The 21,835-nt window shown below is 39.1% G+C and overlaps 1 protein-coding gene across 5 annotated transcripts in view; it reads right to left on the reverse strand.

Annotated features, from left to right (window-relative positions):
- The window catches only part of KBTBD8 (kelch repeat and BTB domain containing 8), a 91,480-nt gene extending 69,905 nt beyond the window's left edge, over positions 1 to 21,575 (reverse strand). For 3 of the 5 annotated variants that reach the window (XR_005374771.1, XR_005374774.1, XR_005374772.1), the window contains exons 1-5: positions 21,419 to 21,575; positions 20,566 to 20,776; positions 15,817 to 16,931; positions 9,783 to 12,942; positions 1,836 to 1,905 (exon numbers count right to left, since the gene is read on the reverse strand). Coding sequence is in view for 2 of the 5 variants with exons in the window: in XM_038565889.1 (XP_038421817.1) it covers positions 12,479 to 12,942; positions 15,817 to 16,931; positions 20,566 to 20,776; positions 21,419 to 21,434 (1,806 nt within the window). In the remaining 3 variants the exon portion in view is untranslated. Of the gene's footprint in view, positions 1 to 1,835; positions 1,906 to 9,646; positions 12,943 to 15,816; positions 16,932 to 20,565; positions 20,777 to 20,941; positions 21,169 to 21,418 lie in introns of those variants that run through there. The other 2 variants (XM_038565889.1, XM_038565890.1) reach the window with 2 other exon arrangements.
- Positions 21,576 to 21,835: the final 260 nt, after the last annotated feature.

Consider the following 21,835-nt stretch of genomic DNA (forward strand, 5'->3'; position numbering starts at 1 on the left):
TCATTAACAAGATTGCAAATGGCTTCCTTTCTCTTTAGCATATCTGTATTAGCTATTAAGAATATCTTGTTCTACTGAGACTGTTTTGAGTATATCCAAAAGACTATATATAGTTAATAATACTAACAACATTAGTTGAACATTTATAGAGTGTTCATTATGTGCCAAGCACTGTGATAAGTTTGTCATGCTGATTCGATCCTCATGAAAGGTCTAGAAGGTGGATTATATTATTAACCCTATTTTATATACAAGAAAACTGAAACTCCGTGAGGTTAAGAAATCTGCTCATATTCACCAAAAAGCACTATAATTCCTGTTCATAAGACCAATAAAATATAGGAAATATATTAACATTTTCTATTTGTTAATACTCATCGTTTTTCCACTAAATCATACAGTTGTGCTATTGGTGGAAAAGGAAAGAAAGGAAGAAAAGGATCTACTAAATCCCATTTATTTCTAACAAACTAATCAATAGAAAATGTTCTGTATATACGTGATAAGGATAATTTAAAATGATTGCATTGTAATGTTCAATGAGCTTTCATAGTAGCATAAAAAATCTCAAAATAGATTGATGATTTTAATTAAATTATATCACAAAATTTTAATTTGGTCCTAGAAAACTGGGTTATTAAGTGCTCAAGAGTCACCACTCACTGAACTATATGCTAAATAATTGCATGACCATGTAAATTACAAAGAAAAGATACCTAAATATGATTACGTGTGTGAACATGTTTTACAAAGTGAGACTTTTTTCACTGACGTTTTATTGTAAAATGTACATGTAAAAGAAGGCATAAAATAAATTCATGCAGGAAGTAAAGAATAACTCATTCAGTAACAAATATATATTAGAAGCTTACTATAGGGACTTACAGATTCAGCACTGGAACGTGTAGAGCTTGGAAGTTGTCACTCACAACCTCACAAGATAAAGCTGTTCAAACTGAGAATCAGTGACTTTTCTTGGACCCACTAGAGAAATTGTTTGCAAGGCAAACAGTCACCCTGAAATCTAGAATACAGCTGAAACCAGACAGTTGCAGTCAACATTTGCTTACCTGGCCCAAAAGTCCCAAGAGCCATAAATTGTTAAGAACACTTAAGTGATAATTCTAATGAATTACTGAAGGCTGAGCATGGACTAGCATGAGTAAAGACGTCCTGGGAATTGTCTCAGAGGAGCCCCTACAGTTTTGTGGGCTTTACCTATAATCATCTCACCAAAGTCTCATGGCAGAGATCTGATAAAGATCAGCTAGTGGCTCCAGCAAGAGGGGAGGGGTAATAATTGTGAAATATACCCAGAGCCTTTTCCATAGCAAAGGCCTCTCCAGGGAAGAAATACTTTGACAGCTTGATAAGAGCTGGAGAAAGAGCACTCCTGTCTCAACTAAGGGAAAAAGGAATATACAGCCAGTAGGGGTTAGGGCATCAAGTTAACAGTTTGGGAATGCTGCAGTCAGGAAGGGTGGATGGTACAGGCGGAAAAAAAAAGCGATACCACTGGAGAAACACCTGTGATGGTCATAGCACTATGACACAAGTGCACTCAAAGACAGATTTAATTGGAAGATTTTATACTGCTCTCTATCTCCCACGCCATACAACCACACCAACAAGCTTCCATATAATAAGAGTGGATTCATTACAGCTGAAAGAGTTGTGAGACACAGACTCCCTCTGAATAGAAGTACTCAGAGAAGACCAAAGGTAAGAAGGGGAGAGAAACAAGGGTACTAGAGCAATTTGATGCCTCTAACACCATAAGCACAGCAATCATTTAACAAAGCCCACCTCCTAGCAATATTAACATAAATACTCACCCTAAGGTTCTATTTATCTTCTTCATACTTGATTCATCTTGTCTGACTTTCAGTGAATAATTATGACATGCTAAAATACAAGAAAAAAAAACATTCTAAAGAGAAAAATGTATCAGAACAAAACTTAGATATGTCAGAGATTTTGGAATTGTCTGAGTGGGAATATAAAATAACTCTAATAGGTAAGAGCTCTATAGCTATTAAAGTAATTGAATTAATAATTAATAACCTTACAAAAATAAAGTATCAAGTCCAGATGGTTTTACCTGTTAGTTCTACCACACATTTAAGGTAGACATTATACAAAATTTTCATGATCTCTTCCAGAAAATGGAATAAAAGGAAAACTTTTTAATTCTTACTAAGACACCAGCATTACCCTAATCTCAAACCCAGATAAAGACATTACAAAGGGGGAGCCTGGGTGGTTCAGTGGTTGAGCATTGGCCTTTGCCTCAGGTCATGATCCCGGAGTGCTGGGATCGAGTCCCACATCAGGATCCTCGCAGGGAGCCTGCTTCTCTTTCTGCCTATGTCTCTGCCTCTTTCTGTGTGTCTCTCATGAATAAGCAAAAATAATAAATCTTCAAAAATAATTAATTAATTAATTAATTAATTAAAAATGCATAAAACAACCTCACAAAGTAGATGGAAGGAACAGGTGCTGACCTGAATAACTCTGGAAATGAGTGGAGTCACTAACTATAAAGGCAAAGGGATTGTACATAAACTCTGTACTCCATTGATAAAGTGATTTCCTATAGGCATTGGGTTAACAATTCTGAGAGCACTATCAATGTATACTAGAATTGAAATTAAGTAAATGGATGGTGGTGGCCAGATTAAAGTACATGCATCTTTCTCTAGTCAGCTGAGAGGGTCTAGAAACAATGACATCCCAGTAGCAACAAGCACACCTAATGCCCAGATCTCCAATAAAAACAACTAGAGATCCTTGGGGAAATGGCTGATTCTAGCACTGGGGAAGGAAATATACAAGATGAGTCTGTAGCATCTTGTAAGGTCAGAAATGAAAACTGCCTCCCACAAAATTCTTTTAAAAACAAACCAAAACCATTCACGTTGATGGGAGTATGTCAGAGGGGCACAGGCACTGACTGAAGAGCTCTCAATGGCCAAAGCTGTAACAATTTAAGACACAGGGTCACCTGGGTGGCTCAGCGGTTGAGCGTCTGCCTTAGGCTCAGATTCTGACCCTGGAGTCTCCAGATCGAGTCCCACATCGGGCTCCCTGCATGGAGCCTGCTTCTCCCTCTGCCTGTGTCTCTGTCTCTGTGTGTGTCTGTGTGTGTGTGTGTGTGTGTCTCTCATGAATAAAATAAAATCTTTAAGGAGAAGAAAAAAAACAATTTAAGCCACAAAATATAGTAGTGGATTATAATCCAAAGTATAAAAAATTAATATTCATGAGTCCATATAGATACAAGTGATGGGATAAATAGATAGATTAGGGAGAAGAGGCAAATCTGTGAAGATCCTGAATAATTTATGTAGATACCCCATCTCCAGGTAATGGAGAGTAACTTTGCACTCCTGACGTGTGACTTCCTTCCAAAGGTACAGTGTAGAATAAGGGGTGGGGGACAACTACGCAGTGGAGAAACTTGACTTCCAGCCAGGCAGTCAAGGGTAACATCAACAGTGCTAAGTCATATTGAAAATATGTACCCTTGAGATGTGATAGAATGGTAATCTTCCTCTGTGGAAAATTCCTCCCCAAAATCCATAACTCTAGTCTACTCATGAGAAAAACTTCAGACAAATGCCAATTGAGGGACATTCTACAAAACATCTGACCAGTAAGCACTCATCAAAACTTTCAAAGTCATCAAAAACAAGGAAGGTCTGAGAAACTGTCACAGCCAAGAGGAGCCTACAGAGGATGAGAACTCAGTGTATCCTGGATGGGATCCTGAAACATAAATAGGACATTATGTAAAAACTAAGGATATCTGAAACTATAGCATTCAGTTAATAATAATGAATCAACATTGTCTCACTAATAGAAGATGTTAATGATAGGGGAAACTGGGTATGAGGAATACCGGAATTCGTACTATCTTTGAAAATTTTTTATAAATTAAAACTATTTTGAAATTAAAAAAATTTTTTTATCAAAAAAAAATTTATTTTTTTATAAAATCTATTATATGCTAGACACTTTTCCCAGTACTGGGGACACATTGCATAACAAATAGACCTGGTCCCTGTCCTCATGGAACTGTTTAATGAGGACACAGAAACAAAAGTTATGGGAAGGAAACCACTTTGGCTAGTGTAAGCAAGCATGCCCAGCCACTTATTTTAGCTAGGATTATCAGGGAAGATTTCTTTGAGACCTGAAAGATGAGAATGAAATGGTCACGCAAAGAACAGGTGAAGAGAAGAAATTTTCAAGTACAGGAAAGAGCGTAAACAAAGTCCATAGTGTAGGAGGAGCCTCGAAGAATTGAAAAAATGGCCAGTGTCTCAGGTTGGGCTTTTGCAGAAACCAATCCTGAGCAAGGATTTGAGCATTGGTACAAGAATTTGAGTGCCAGTAGTTCATTGAGAGGAAGTAGGATGCCCAAGAGGCATTGGAAGGGGAGTAGGTAAGTGAATCAGGGAACTTGTGGTTATTAAGCAAGTTACTATTATGGGCTATTAGGATTGATTTACACTAGGGAACTCTAAAAGACAGTGTGGAACATGCCTCATTTATCCCGCCTACGGAAAGAAGCTAGGATTTTATCAACTGAGTCCCATCAGGAATTGGCTGAAGTCTAGTCCTCAGGGGTGTTAGCTCTCTGGCACTTCCAGCCTGCCTTATGGTGGACCAGTCTGGGTCCAAGAGCCAGTAAAAACTGCAATAGTTGCAACTGGAAGCCAAACAGGTCAATATGCATGAGACTAGTGAGTGCCTAGGGTACATTGAAGGAGCACCCACAAGGTCTGCCACAGCCAGTATATCTACAGAATGGGTAGCAAGTGGGGGAAGTGATACTGGGTAAAGTTGGAGAAGTAAGCAAGGGGCCATTTATGTAGCACCTGATGGAAAGCAATTGCTATGTCTACACTTGGCAGAAATGTAATGCCACTCGTTAAGATCACTCTGGCTCTTATACTGGGGACATATTACTGAGAATGTGGATATGCATTGAAGTAGGGTCTGCTACGTTTCTGTTGCTATAGTCCTAACAGCGGAAGACTGGCTTCAGTATAGGTAGAAGTAGTGAAAATGGAGAGGAGTGGACAGACAGAAATTGCATTTTGCAGGTAGAGCTTTTAGGACCTGTTTGATGGCCTGAACAGATGCAGGGAATGATGGAAATGGAAAATTCAAAGATGTTAAGTTTGAGATGTCTCTACTAACCCTATCCAGTAGGCAGGTGGATATGAGTCTGGAGCCAAAAATAGAAGTATGGTTTGAAAATACAAATTTGGAAGTCATCAGTATGCAAATGGCATTTAACACCACAGAATTATATGAGATCAGAAGAGAATAGAAAAGATAAGAAAAAGAGAAGAGGACCTAGGGAAAGAAGGAAGCAGTAAATCAGGGTAAGGCCAGTAAAAGGAGAATTTTCAAAACACGGTGTTCCATTCCATATGGCTAACAGACACATGAAAAGATGCTCAAGATCACTCATCATCAGGGAAATACAAATCAAAACCACAATGAGGTACCACCTCACACCTGTCAGAATGGCTAAAATTAACAACATAAGCAACAAAAGAGCAACAGGTGTTGGCAAGGATGTGGAGAAAGGGGAACCCTCTTGCACTGTTGGTGGGAATGCAACTGATGCAACCACTCCAAAGAACAGTTTGGAGTTTCCTCAAAACGTTAAAAATAGAACTACTCTATGACCCAGCAATTACACTGCTAGGTATTTACTCAAAGGATACAAAAATACAGAATCAAAGGGACACATGCACCCCAGTGTTTATAGCAACATTATCAACAATAGCCAAACCATGGAAAGAGCCCAAATGTCCATTGACTAATGAATGAATAAAGAAGGTGTGTATATATACATATATATGTATATATGTATACACACACACACACACACACACAATGGAATATTACTTGGCCATCAAAAAATGAAATCTGCGATTTGAGAGACATGGATGAAACTAGAGGGTATTATACTAAGTGAAATAAGTCAGTCAGAGAAAGACAAATACCATATGATTTCACTCATGTGGAATTTTGTTTTGTTCTAGTAAAATGAGCCAAGCAAGAGGGAATGATAAAGGAACCAAGGTTTTGAGGGGAGAGTACATGGGGGCTGGAGCATGAGCAACCCCGGGTAGAAACAGTACCCTTCCTCCTTTGATAAGAGGAAGAGCAGAGAAAATCGGGTAGATGGTGGGGAGATGAGGGAGCACCCATAGGACAGATTTCTGTCTTCTCAACATATCACGAAGTTAAAGAGCTAAGAACCAAGAGGGATAAAAAATGCAACAGTCTGAGAAAAGGCAACAATTGCCACACCATGTTGAAAAACCATGGGAGGTGTATCAATTTACAGTGTATCCACTTGACCATGGGATATCTCTGCTACTCAAGGTCAGCACAGAGAAGGCTCATAGCTGGAATCACTCAGAATTGGTTTTTCTCAGGCAAATATGGCAGTAGGAAAGAGAAGCAGGATAACTGAGGAAAAGTAAAATAACATTATTCTGCATGAATCATGGAATTGACCTTGGCTAAGTTCAGGAAGGGTCCACAGTTGGGGCTGATGAATAGTGGAAAAAGTAGTAGGGACCATGGATTGGCATCTCAATGATTCTGAAAATCTGATAGCAGGGTTCTTAAGCATGAGTTTGAATAATAAAGGTAGGTGGGTAGTGAGAAATTTATTGCATATTTTGTGCCATTTAAATATTTTAAAATATATGACTGTGGGATGCCTGGGTAGCTCGGTTGGTTGAGGGCCCACTCTTGGTTTCAGCTGAGGTCATGATCTCAGGGTCACAGGATTGAGCCCCACATCAGGCTCCACACTGAGCACGGAGTCTGCTTGTTATTCTCCCTCTGCTCCTCCCTGCTCGTCACCAATCTCTCTCTCAAAAGTAAATAAAGTTAAAAAAAAAATACATGATTGAAAAGTAGAAGTAAATATTGTGTCATGGTTACCTAGTCATTCTGGGTTATGCCCCCCTCAGCATTCATAATACATTTCACACTTTCATGGATTAAAATTCTGCCCTTATGGCATAGCAATGTAAATGTCTAAATGTTTACTTTGTAACTGTACTTTTTCCTTTCTCTGAAATGGCAGCCAGATTGATTCACCTATCCAAATGCGTAGAGTAACTTCCTTATGTATACACACAGTGTCTGGGCTAAAGCCAGTTACCAAAAGAGAAGGGAAAACCAGCAGACCCATGAGCCAGGTACCCAACCTTCTAAGTTCTGACATCTTTCTCCAGAGACATACAGGGAGGGAGTCAAAATGAAGTGTGGAGAACAAGAATTAAGGATTCAGGGGATCCCTGGGTGGCACAACGGTTTAGCACCTGCCTTTGGCCCGGGGCGCGATCCTGGAGGCCCGGGATCGAATCCCACGTCAGGCTTCCGGTGCATGGAGCCTGCTTCTCCCTCTGCCTGTGTCTCTGCCTCTCCCTCTCTCTCTCTCTTTCTCTCTCTCTCTCTCTCTCTCTCGTCAGGCTTCCGGTGCATGGAGCCTGCTTCTCCCTCTGCCTGTGTCTCTGCCTCTCCCTCTCTCTCTCTCTTTCTCTCTCTCTCTCTCTCTCTCTCTCTGTGTGACTATCATAAATAAATAAAAATTAAAAAAAAATAAGGATTCGTCAACCTGATACTTATTAGAACTAGTAATAGTTAATGCCACCCCTTTGTGTTTACTGTTAAAAACCACTTGAACTCTATCTACCAAAGTTCCAAGTCAAGAAGTTTTAGTATTCCTAGAAGCATAAAATGAAGGGAAAATACTTTCCCCTCACTTAAATCCATTATATAAAATGCCAAATTTCACTTCAAAAAGACTAAGCAGATGCTATTTACAACATTGCTATGAAGACTTAAAGATATTAGACCACTTACTTTGAATTTTTGTATTTGCAAATAATTTTTCAATAAAAAACGCAGGCATACAACCAAGATTTTAAAATGGCAAGTCATTTTAAGAACCAAAATAACAATACTCTAGATCCATATTTCACAAGCCATTTCTTCTTGTTTTTCTTCACCTTATTTGAGGGACAGAACTCATAACAGCAGTATACTAGCAGAAGGATATAAAAATGAGGCATCCAGGCGGGATGACCTAGTGAGGGTATTTTCCTACCTCATCTTTTCCCTCATTGAAAAATCAATTGCAGTTAAAAATTACAGTAAATGTTTTAAGTCATGGTGTTAGGGAATAATCATGTTACCTTAAAAAAGCGTCTACCCTTTTCTATCAGTTTTCTTTTTTGGAACTAATGGAGCTTGTAAGAACTAAAGTGAAAGTGGGAATCTTGGGCAGCCCGGGTGGCTCACGGTTTAGCACCGCCTGCAGCCCAGGGCGTGATCCTGGAGTCCCAGGATCGAGTCCCACGTCGGGCTCCCTGCATGGAGCCTGCTTCTCCCTCTGCCTGTGTCTCTGCCTCTTTCTCTCTGTGTCTCTCATGAATGAATAAATAAAATCTTAAAAATTTTTTTTTTAATTTTAAAAAGAAAGTGGGAATCTTTGTTCTAATCCCAGTCATGCCCCTAAGTAGTTAGATGACCTTTAATAACTCACTGGTCTTTATGTGTCCTACCTGATAAAACAAAGAAGATTGTATGGGTCCTACCACTTCTCAGGGTTCTGAGATTTAACGGAAAATTCATTTCTTTTTACAAACATTTATTGAGTGCCTAGTATATGCTAGGCTTAGATCTGAGGTGCATAATGAATAAAACAAATCTCTTGCCTTCATGGAGCTTACATTTCAGTAGGGGAAGAAATGTGAAAAAAGCAGCAGGAAAAAACAGGTGGTATGGGTGCAGCTGGGAGGACAGTGTTCTGTTCCTTAGAAGGTGATCAGGGAAGTCCTGTCTGGAATTTTAATAGAGGCTTGAATGGTTAGTGAGCTGTTAGAGCTTTCTTGGCAAAAGATACAGCAAAGACAAAGGCAGTGATGTAGAAGAGCTTGGCATGCTTCAAGAACAGCAGTCCATGCAGCTGGAATACAGTGGTGGAATGGTGGATGAGGTCCCAGGGGTGGGGTTGTGAGGTATATAGATCAAGTGAGGAAGGAGTCTGGCTCTCATAGCGGAGGAGATGGGAAGCCATCTTCTGGAGGGGTTTGGTTTGAGCAGAAGGAGGATGTAATCTGACTTGTGTTTTGACAGGATCGATCCGGCTACTGTGTGGAGAATAGATTACAACTATTCAAGGGTATAGAAAGGTCTGTCTTCTTCACCACTTCAAAGCGAAGAAGACAGACAAGGTAGGCTAGTTTAGTTTCCGCTGATAGTGGTGCATAGTGGTACGTGGTCAGAGTCTAGGTATATTTTGAAGGAAGAGGCAACAGGATTTTCTGATGGACTGGATGTGAAGTGTGAGAGAGGAGTGGAATGACCAAGTTCAGGCCAAACCAAAGAGAACAAAGGAATTACTGATATATGCAAGCTTGCTTTTGAATTTAAGGAGCATTATCTAAGGTGATATTAACTAGTTCATCTTGTACCAGAGGCCAAATATTTGATAGATTAAAATCTTATTTCATTCCACTATGACAGAAGGTATTTCATGTTTTTCACCAACTTTTAATTCTGTGGAACTCGCTAGGCAGAGGTCAAGTTACAACAATGGAAGTTTTTAATGAGAAAAGGTTTTATTATAAGAAACAATGCCATCAGTAAAAATGCATAAAATTGTGCAATTATGGCAAAATGTTTAAAAATATCTACACATTTGCCCCCAAAGGACTACAGTACTTACTCCATACCTGAGCACTGAACATTGAATGCCATTTGAAACTGCTTCACATAGGGAATCTGATTCCTTGCAGAGCACACCCACTTCTCCTCATGCACCAGAGAAATCAGCCAGATGCTTAAGCATCAACTTTGTAGGATAACAGAAAACAAAGATGGAAAATAAAGAATACAGTTTCTACTTTCCTATAACATAGTTATACCAAGTCCAGTTTTCAATATGTAAAAAATATATAGGAAAGTGCTACATACATTCTTCAAATGCAAAAACAAAGTTCAAGTGGGACTGGCATATGTTAGCCTATATTTTACTTCTGTAGTCCCCATTGTGCCTTTTACTTATATTCCCATTATACTATGCAAATGTACCTTAAATATCTAAACATATATACCCACACAAATTACTAATCTTAGCTCTCTAGGACCTCTTCTGAAATCATTTTAAAAGTGGCAAAATATCCCAGTTATATAATTTAAACAAATAGTTCTTCATACAAAATTCAATATATATTCTACTCCCATAGCAAATTCTAAACCTTGGCTTTGACACACTATACTTGGATCACACCCCCAGTATAAATAGTTATAGCAAAGGATCAACTGTTGTGCAGATGAACAGAATAAATCTGCAGAATTAACCACAGTATATTGTACTCCTATATATCACACGGCACATGTAAATTGTTAACTCACTGTTCTATGTCATGTTTTCAAGTAACACATTTTTCTAAATAAATACAGAAGATTGTCAAAAAGTGGCAGGAAATCTCAGATATTCAACACAGCTTTCAAAAATAAATTACATGAACATCTCTTGCAAAAGTTAGTTTTGTCTTCTCCTCCCCTCCGCAATGCAACACTGGAAAGATGCTTCAAAACACTCACAGCAAAAGCCCCAAAACAGCATGTAAGTAAAGAAAAACTAAAGAGAAAAAAAAAAAACAGGTGGTTGACAAAGTTTATAAAGAGATTATTGACATACTATCAAGGCCAATAAGAAACCACATATCCAACTTCCCAAGACTAGATTTTAAAATGTTAATTCTATAAATGCTGTCCACTTTAAATTCTGCTTCAGAAAACATTCCTTACTTGTAGAGGTCAAGGACAAGCAGTTTGGAAAGTTTCTGAAAAACGAGGTATGTGATGCAAAGAGGCAATGTTTTAAATTTGTTTCACAGTATCACATTTCAATTTGTGCAAGAGTTTTTAATACAAACCATGCCAGTTTGTTTTCTTTAAGAGAATCAAAATGTTCTACTTGAGGACAGACTGTGGGCTATCCTTATGTCCTTTATCAGTTATTCTAGGCATAGTAAAAAACAAGTTACTGATCCAAATATCTGCCTTAGGTATTACAAGTGAGTTGGTTTGTCCTTTATGTCACTATTACTGACTGTTAGAAATCCATCCGTTAAGTAGGAAAAGCGATTTAGTACCTACAATGCTATGATTATACTCACTCACCCTTTCCTTCTCAATTACTTTCAGCTAGAACAAGGTTTTCAATGTAAAAATATACATTACTAAGTGCAAAAATGAGAAAACAACAACAAAAAAAAGTGAGGTTTTAATGGTCATATGTAACGTAAAAGCCATTAAATTAGATCAACTGAAGGAGTTTTAGGTTTCTGGAAAACAAAATCGTAAAAGCAAGTAGAAAACTTCACATTATGCTCTGTGCAGAAGAGAAATAAGTTACCTTTCACTGTACCGATAATGAAGGGATGGGTGGAGGATGGGAAAGGAGGTTGGGCAACAAAATGGCCCATGTTAGTGCAAACTGAGTGTCATGTTCTCACTATTCTAAAACTGAGTCCAGTTAGAGATCTTGCTATCACTTAAGCAGAGAATCTTGTGAAATCACAAGAGTTCAACAGGTAAAGTACTATGCCACAAAACCAGCATACCAACTTGAAAGGTAAGCACAGGCTCAAACAACTTCAACCCATAGAGCTAGACCCATGAATTCACTTATACTAGCACCAGCCACCTGCGAATTTAAGCCCTTTTCGGGATTCGTAAATAATGAGACAGTGTCAGCACTTGAAAAAGTTATCAACAACAACAACAACAACAATAAAAACAACTGCTACTTTAAAACTTTAGCTTAACTTAAAGTTACATGGGAAATATGAAACAAGCAGAGTAAAAGCTCTTTCTTAGACGGATTTGTTTTCCATCAACCTACTCTAAAAACACACTTAAATCTCAGTACACTTGAAAACAGTACACAAATATATTATAGAATGAGGATCTAAGTTAGTGCTTCTCTGTGTTGGAGAGGTCACAGCTAAAGTCCTAGTGATATTGCCTCAAATTTTTACCCGTATTTAAAATAAAAAGTCACAACAAACTAGTTTGGATGTCTCTAACCATAATACCCTAACTGCTCTTATAAGAGTGCATAGTTGTTGATTCATCTGGTATCTCAGTGATGAATTATCACAAAATTCTAGAATGAAAATGATTACTATATACCAGAAAAAAAATGCTGATAATTGCACTTTGTTACCTTTTGCTTAATGAAATGAAAACATCACAAGGATGAAAAGAAATCCCTCTCTACACTGTAATCTTTAAGAGCACCCATTGCCATGTACAAACTCTCTCAGCTTCTTAAATACTGACAGCACTTCTTGTATCATTGAAAGACTAAGTTCTCCAAGCACAAGATGCCAGTGAGCTCACTAAGGCCTGCTACTCATTAAAGTACTTTCTGAAGACACTGAGGGTAGAGTTTAGCAACAGCACATTCAAAATGCCGGCCAAGGTCCCAGAGGCGATCTGGGGTCTCGTACACTTTCATCCATTGGTCAGTGATGTCATCATATTGGTAAAGGGAATTTTTCCTGCTGGTTCTGAAGACATGTTCTTCAACGGTCACTTGAGTAGCTCGAACAAATAAATGCAGTTTATTCTGGAAAAGTACCAGTTTAAGGTATGGATTGATGGACTCATCACATGGAAAGTCCTTCTTCCGAGTCCATTTATTTAGCTCAATATCATAGGCTTCTACAGTAAACATTCGTTGATGATTTCCACAGGTTCCAGCTATGTAGTAGATAGAGTCCTTGTAGACAGCTGCTAAGCCCTGGATTCTAGGCACAGTCATGGGGGTTAAAAAACCCCAGTAGTCTTTTTGAGGCTCATAGAAGAGGAAAAATTCTCCTAAAAAAAAGAAAAGAAAGAAAGAAAGAAAGAAAGAAAACCAAGAATATATACATTTACATGTCTCTTTTTGGTTAGATGAACCGAAAGCATAATTTTTGAAAAACATAATTTTCTGAATCTTTCACTTTCTAAAATATTTCTTTTATAATCTCCAGAGATACATTATATAGTATAATATAACTTAAAACTTCTTCATTCCACAGCAGAACATAACCTAATATTATAGTCAACCTGATTTGGGGCTTTGTAGTAGGGAGGTATAAGGAGTTACTTTGGCTTAGAGGCAGAATAATAGTTGAAAGCTTGGCTCCATTTATTCCATTCACTTGTATATTTCAGAAAATTTATTTTAAGCCAGCTCTAAAAGAGCATTATCACTAATGGTTAGTCGGTAAGATCAAAGTATGTATACAGCTTCATCATGAATAAGCCACTACACATTTATATGCTAATTAATTAGAAGATAGCACATGGAATTGTTCAGATTTATGTCTATGGGCCATTAATATGTTTCCTTTAGTGCTGCTATAACACAAATCGTTAAGAGGACAAAACATGGCTTTGATAAGATAGAAAACACACAGTTCATGGAGTTGACTTCAGGTCACTTTCAATTCTATTTTGATGATAAAAGGGTGTGGCTGAGTCAGACTGCCAATATAAAAATGTCTAAAAGAATTAAACTAGTGAAGATTTACAAGAATTTGGCTAGCTATAATATTTGTATAAAATCCTTGATTTAAAAATCTGGATCTTTTATGGACATTAAGTGATATTCCAGTAGCCGCATATAGTGCAGCATAAGCCTCTATTTATATCAACTTTATTTATATAAAGAAGCTTTGTTTAGATTAGAAATACCTACTTCTAAATTGAGCTTCCCCTTCAAAACTGTTTTGAACGAGGTTTACTCTTATCTACAAACGTAACTGCCTACTTAGTAACACTATAATTTCAATTTTTCTTAGAAGAGCTTATTAAACCACCAGCTTTTGGTTGTATATATACCCTACCCTCATTGACTTTTTAAAAAAATATTTTATTTAAATTCAATTTACCAACATTACCCTCACTGAGTTTTAACAGGATTCTTAATAAAGACAATAGAAAACAAAACTTCCTAACATGCACTACCTCTCTACAAATTTCTTATAAAAAGATGACTCACAAGTTAATTTTTAAAATATGAAGTCCTCTTAATAACTTAAACCAGACAGCAATTAAGAAAACTAAATTTTAGAGCCTCAGATTTCTCTTATAGAAGATATAACCTCAGATTAAGCAATGTTCATTCCAGTCCTGAAATTCTATTAATTCATTGTTACTTTTAGTATTTACATTAATATATAACCTTTACCTTCCCACTGGAAGTCTTTTAATTAATTCTATCTAATGGTTAGCCAGCAAGACCAAAGTATATGTAGAGAAAGCTTCATCATACTGGATGATATAACCTGTCCAACCACCCTGGACAGATTATACATCCAGTCTTATCTTCCATATTCAGCAAGACGAGCAAACCTAATCATGCCCGTGCTTCTACTGAACTATAGTAAGGTACTAGATAGTTAATATTCCTTTTGGAGAATTAACTTGATATTGAAGTTTAAACAAGTGGGTTCAGGCATTTCTAGTCAAATAAAAGATGAGAGCGAAGAACATACTCTTAAATGGTGTAAGAGCTAAAAAATCATGTATATTTACACAGAATCGCTTTTTTCCTTGTTTTATAAACGAATAGTGTGAGGAAAACATATAAGCAATTAAGAAACCCAGAAGAGGAATAAGGATGCCAGTATTATCATCATCGCTTTCAACATTCAAGCAACTAAAATGTTTAAGGAGCCAAACACAGAGAAAACATTAGGTATCACAAATTAGAAGACCGGATCAAATATCTTACTTATACTTACTTGGTGCTTCTTTCTACTACTACTCTACACTCACCTTTGCCAGAGTATTAACCTTCAATAGTTTAAACAAAACACTTTTTAAAGCTAAATATATTAGATATAAATAGATGCTTATAATAACAAACGTAAAGAAAAAGGGGACATCTCAAAGCTTTTCAGTGAAAAAAAACTGAAAACATATTATGGAAGATATCATACACTGCAGTGAAATTAAAATCTAAAGACTGTAATTTCAAACTCTTTATAATTAAGTTTCATGACCTTCGCAATCATAAGGCTTATCGCAAAATTCTTTGTTCTTTCTTCTCCTTTAAACTAATCCAGGGATCCCTGGGTGGCGCAGCGGTTTGGCGCCTGCCTTTGGCCCAGGGCGCGATTCTGGAGACCCGGGATCAAATCCCACATCGGGCTCCCGGTGCATGGAGCCTGCTTCTCCCTCTGCCTGTGTCTCTGCCTCTCTCTCTCTCTGTAACTATCATAAATAAATAAAAATTTAAAAAAAAAAAAAAAAAAAAAAAAAAAAAACTAATCCAGTAAGTTCCATAAAAAGTACCTGCTAGGCACCTCTTGATTATGTATTATTGAAGAGTAAAACAGTCATGTATCAAGCTTTCTCTCCTAGTCTTAAAAATGGCTCTGAAAGTCTTCCCAAAATGTTGAACTGGTATTTCACTAAATTATGTTTTCAAAAATACTCATTCCACAGGATGTCAAAACACAGTTAAGAACATAAAAAACTTACAAAATCATTTTAGTAACTTAAAGATGCCTGCCTTTTTTGATTCAAAAATCTATTGCCTTTATACATCCTTTAAAGAACAGACTGTTGCAGCAGTTTATGATAAGAAAGCCAGAGGAGTCCTCAATTAACAAGAACAAACATCTGTTTTAGTATAAGTAAGTAAACCACTTTTGACCTGCTACCCTCTCCTGGAGAATAAACCAGTCAGGCACCTACCCTGTAAAACATAGATCTTCTCTTTGTACTCCACAGCGTTATGAAACTCCATTGCAACAGGCATTGCGCAAACGCTGGTCCAGCAATTCTCCCTGCTGTCGTAGCACTCTACGGATTTTAGGGAGTTTCTCCCGTCACCTTCATAAACACGACCTCCAATTGCATACATCTTACCACAGCAATACACCAGTTTGCAGCCTATTCTGGCTCGCAGCAGGGGGGGTTTGGAGAGCCACCTATTGGTGGAATGGTCATACATCCAGAAATCATTTTCTGCCTTATGGTCGATGGAGACCTCACTGCTGCTTGGCCGGTACCCTCCTGCAATATAAATGTCATTATCTGGTGATACAAGAATCCCCACTTCTCTTAGATCATTTGGTGGTTTGCATAGTTTAAACACTCTTCCCGTGACTATATCTAGACAAGGCACTGTTTGCTTCTTTCCTGAGTGTTTGTGGGCAGCATCAAAACATATGATCATTTCGGATGCAGTCATTCCAAGTCTCTGTGTACAGCCATTGGTATTGGATGGGCCCTTTTCTACATAGCTCTTGGCTATAGCCTGTGCAAACTGAGGTGGGATTTTCTCTATAAAGGCATCTTCCATCAGGGGAAAACGTATGCATTTGGCAAAAATTTCTGGAAGGTGCGCTTCTCTTTCATTCTGTTCATGTTCAAACCACCTTACAATGCTTTCATAAACATGCTCTTCTCGGTCTACATTTAAATCATCACTGTCTAATATACTAATCAGTTGGTCTTTTGTCAACTGGAGAAACTCTTGTTCTTTGGTGACACACAGAAACTTTTTACGAATGTATTCTTTTGATCGATCTCCAAGTTCCTGATGACCATAATGATCAGCAAAGATGAAGACCCCAATAGAATTCTGTGGGTCTAAATGACTGATCATATACTTAGCACATTGGTCTTGGATGGAAGGAATCTGGAAGATGCTAGCTGCAGTGAACAAGGCTTGAACGTTGGCCTCTGTCAGAACCACTCTGGAGGTGTAGGCATAGTTCAACACTAAATCCATCGATTCAGCTTCAACACCAACTATTCGAACTTCTTTTTGAGTACTTTCTGTAAGGCCACTAGTGAACATGGATCTAGGAAGGAAAGAATGATTAACAGTATATGTGCACTCCAAAAAAAAAATTATTGTGACAACATTTTTAAAGTATGCAGTTACCACCAAGAAAATCTTGGAGTCTGAAAAATACTTCCTATGGATTTCCTGATATTCTGAATGGGGGTAAAAGCTGATCATCTAGTATAAGGATTTAGGCTGGCTAATCTCAAAAATCCTATTCTCAGGGCCAGTCAACTTTATGCCAACTCTGAGAAAAAGAGAGTGTACCTAATCACGGCACCCCACAAGATGGCATGGAATACTCCAGGACACCTTGTTTTCCTTGGAGCCCCTATCCAGGCTTCTTGGTCAAGTTGCCTTAGGGGACCTGAGATCTTAACTCACCAGACCAATCAGAAAATTTAACAATACCCATAGTATTGATACGTTAGCATTTATAGACTGTCTGATTAAACTTTTCATGTCTCAATGAAAATATACAAGGCAACCTGTCCTTTAAAAATCTTTAAAAATTTCATCTCAGAAAAATAAGATGTTCTTCAGAAGTTCATAATCTCTACCTACTTCCTTTTAAAACTATTATCTTTTGAATGCTTCCTTAATCATTATAAGGAATATAAAGAATATCACTTCACCTTCTCTTGGACATTTTGAAAATCTTTGCTTAAGGAAATATACTCAATGTTCTCAAAGCTACCATATTTTACCTATGTACATCTGAAAATAAATAAAGATTATAGTAGGGTTAATAGAATGCACACTTCTAAAGAGAAGTTTAAGAATAATTAACGCTTTGGAGATAATGATTTTGAAAGTCTCCAGCTTTTGCCTTTGAAAGCAAGTTTTTATTCATTGATTTCTCATTCAAAATATCTGTGCATTTATGGGACTTTCTTGGCCAAAACATTAAGCAGTCAAAGGCCTAGCTCTGTATTTTAGTATTAGTCCCTTATATACATCATTTGCCTTCCCCCCTGTCCTGTAGGCTGCTTTTAAAATTAAATACAAAAAATTAAATCAAAGTTATTAAAAAAAAAAAATGGGAAAAAGGTTGTTTGCCCTAGGGTGCTTAGTAGATGTCTGTTGAAGAAGGTGACCTAACACCGGTTGATATAAAGTTGTTTATACAGATCCAGACCCCTCTCATTTTGAAGTGCTAAATTATAAGAAAATACCATTAAATAGTTAATTTTAAAATACAATGAGCAACACTGGAGATAAGCAGGGTACAAGAATCCAGCTCGCTGCCTGGATTAACCATCTCTTAGTCCTACTTTGACATCTACAACATAAATTTTAAGTTTCATATCACAATGGCTTTTTTTCATGATTGAAAACTAGATCTCCCAATGCATGAGCAGGTTTTCCATTTCAGGTGCTGAAAAACTCAGCTATACAGCAACCAATTAAAAAGAAAAATAAAGCCCTTCATTAGGCAAAGATTAACTCCCAAAGGAGAACATTACCACATACTCCTTTATCATGGGAACTCAACTGACTTGAATAGGCTGGTCTCACACACAGGCACAGTGTGACACTTGATGAGTTCTCTTCTGTTCTAACAGGATCTTTCTGTAAATGCTATGTAGAGATGGAGCACCTTCCTCACGCACAATCCCGAGCAGCAGAAAGTTTCCAATAATCATGCAAATTTTAATTTGGACAAGTCACTGGGACCATGAAACAACCATGCCAGATTTCAAGCTATTTTTATTTTTTTCCACCAGTGATGCAAGACTCAGAAACTATTAAGTATGTCTTCCTAGAGGCTCACATAAGGAGCAGCACCAGTGCCAAGAAACTTCTGTACAAAAACCTCTAGCAAGAGATAAGAACCTAATCCCTAAGTTTCCCAGCCAAATACCTTCATCTGAATCCATGTATCTTATTGCTTAGAAAGTTTTCCAAGCATTTCCTTAATTTCTTGTAATTAAGAAAATCAACTGTAGCATACTTCTTTTAAAGTGATTTGTCTAAGTCTTCAAACTAACTTTAAGTTAAGTATGACATTTAAATGATACAAGCCAGAGTATAAAATTTCAGTAAGATACATTTTCCTACTTTTCAAGCTTCAATTTTTAAAAACTGTTCAAATCTAATATACAATAGAAACTTCTCAAAGGCAACTTTAAAGGGCGCTCGCTCTTGTTCATTAAAAGTTTTAATAGTGACTATGAAGCCTGACTCTAGAATCAAATCCAGCCTCTGTCACTTTCGTCGTTAGAGGTCTTAGGCAGTCATTTAACTTCCCTGAACCTCAGTTTTTCATAAGTAAAATGGGAATAACTGTGTAAAGACGGGATTGTAAAGATATGTAAAGCAATATATGTAAAGTAAGCTTAGCCCAGAACTTGATCAGTATTAATTATGACATATATTTAAATGCACAGACGAACTAACCATATCTAACAGATAGTCTGGATAAGTGAATCCCACCAGCAGTCCAAACTTCACCAGGCCAAACTTCATACCTTCTGTGCATGAGATTCTTCTTTTTTCCTTCCAGCTCACTCCCTTGTGATGGTTAATACTTAACAGTCCAATGACCTATCCCTAGGCAAGTCTAAATGGTTACATCACAAGCATCAGACTGAAGTGACTATATTTAACCCAGTATTCTGAGAAAGAGGAACCAGAAACTACTGCCTGGAACAGTATACTGCTATATGCTTATAAAGGCAAGCACCTTCAGAAGAAAAAAAACAACAACAGCAACAAACCACCTTTAGAGTGTAGTTGAGATTATCTAGCTGTCATTCGGGCACCAGTTTTGAACACTGAAGGACTTTAAAAAGTGAGCACTTGAAACAAAAGAAGTTGAACTCAAGACGGGAATTGTCTTTATCAGTGTTCTCCTCTTAAAAGTATAAAATTCTTTGTTAGACCCAAGTTTTGAAATATTGCTGTTCCAACTTTCGGATACACAAAGAGCGTAATGAGAATGAAAACCCGCAAACGCTTCTGGAAACCATGGAAATAATCATTAGCCTGGAGCCTTAAGATGCATTCGTTCATTTTTATTTCATTGCTTTTACCCCAATGGCATTAAAACCACCTACTGAATGGTAATTCATTTTCGAAAGAAAGCACTATTTTGCTTTAAATGCTAAGAGTTACAGGCACCAGGGAACTGTGCCTCACGGACAAATTCTTGGAACAAATTCTAGACCAGCACTGTCCACTAAAACTTTCAGTGATGGAAATGCTCTATATCTGGGGCTGTACAATTGGCAGCCACTACCTCCATGCGGCTACTGAGCACTTTAACTGTGGTTAGTTTGCCTGGGGGACTGAATTCTTAATTTTATTCAATTTAAAACAATGACGTTTAAATAACCACATGTGGCTTGTGGCTGCCATGCTGAGAGCAGCACAGGGTCTAGATTTTGCAGTTATTTACCCGAAAGAAACAAAGAGAGACTCACTAACGTACAAACCAGCCACCTGGGTTCCAGAAGCATCCGTCAAGTCAAAAACAAGGGGCCCAATCAATAGAGCAGGGCCTGTTATTTACTTGGAGGGGGCAAACTGGTGGGTTTCATTTAATGGTCTCCTCTCCGTTTTTTATCATCAAGCGGGCAATACCGAGCGATGAAGGCAACCTCGGTGAAGATAAGCAAAGCGAAGCTTCTATACCATCATCGTCATACCTGAAGTAAGGGCTGATCGCAGCCAGGACGTTTCTGTGACAGGAGAAGGTTCTCCCGTGATCCACTTCCACTACAATGTCTGTCAACTGTCCTTCATCGTACATTGTTTTGAGTTGCTTGAGAATACTGCACGCATGGAAGGGGTCCATGGCATCGTTGGCTGTGTCCGAAGATGGAATCCCATTCGGCGTTGGGGAGGCCTTATTCAAATCTAGGAGAAAAAAAACAAAAACAAAAACAAAAAAAAACAAAAAAACAAACCGAACGAACACAAGAAGTTCGGAGCCAGTTACGGCGTTCAGGCTCCCCATCCCCCACCCCCCCCCTCCCCTCCCCCCTCCCTTCCCCCCCACCCCCCCCCACACATCCTCCCCACCTCCAAAACTACATCTGTGTATACAGACAGCACCCAGTGGGGCCGCAGAGTGGGATCCGGGGGAGACGGCGCGGGGATGCGGGTCCAACACCCTCCGCTCCTGCGGGAGCCCGGCGAGCCCGCTGCCCCGTGCTCGCGGAGGGACCTGCAGGCGGCACCGGCGGCTCGGCCGGGAGCGGCGGAGCAGGAGCCTCACGAGGGAAGCTCGAAGGACGGCGGCCGCCGCTCAACCCCCTCAACCGCCTGATGCACCGGTCGGAGCGGCGGCGGGTACCCGGCCTCCCCATCTCTGCCCGGCCGGACCGCCCACCGCCCTCCACGCCACCCATCCATCCTCCCTCCCCTCATCCCTCCCCACCTCCCCATCCCCATCCTTCCCTCACGCCTCTTCTGCGCCACCTCCCCAGCTCGCAGCCTGAGCCGGGACCCCGGCGCGCCCCCCCCGCAACACACCTCCCTAGCCACCGCACGACCCACCTGCCGACGCGGCCATTTCTCGACGGGGCCCCGGCTCCAGCTATTTAAAGAGGAAATGTCATTTCGCTTCTCCAGCTCCCGGGTTCCGGCTCTTCTAAGCTTCACCTGGCCAATGGGGTGGCCTAGGCATCCGGCTCCGCCCCCAGCCTCCGAGTTCTGCGCTCCGATTGGCCACGACCCGCGCTAGGCGCTTCGGGAAGTGTAGTTTTATTGCCCCCGCTCCCGCGTGGTCCGAGAAGGGCGGAGGCCCACGCCGGTGGTTTCTATTGGCTGCTTGCGGCGGAGGTGGAGAGCTGGGAACTCGCCAGCCTGTGTCTGTGGGGCGCGCGGTGCCTGCCGGGAAACGTAGTCTTCTGGCTGAGTAGAGCTGTCATTCTGAGGGGCTAGGGTAGGGAAAGCTCTTCAAGTGCAAATTTC

The sequence above is a fragment of the Canis lupus genome, chromosome 20 (assembly GCF_011100685.1).
Source record: "Canis lupus familiaris isolate Mischka breed German Shepherd chromosome 20, alternate assembly UU_Cfam_GSD_1.0, whole genome shotgun sequence".
NCBI lineage: Eukaryota > Metazoa > Chordata > Mammalia > Carnivora > Canidae > Canis > Canis lupus.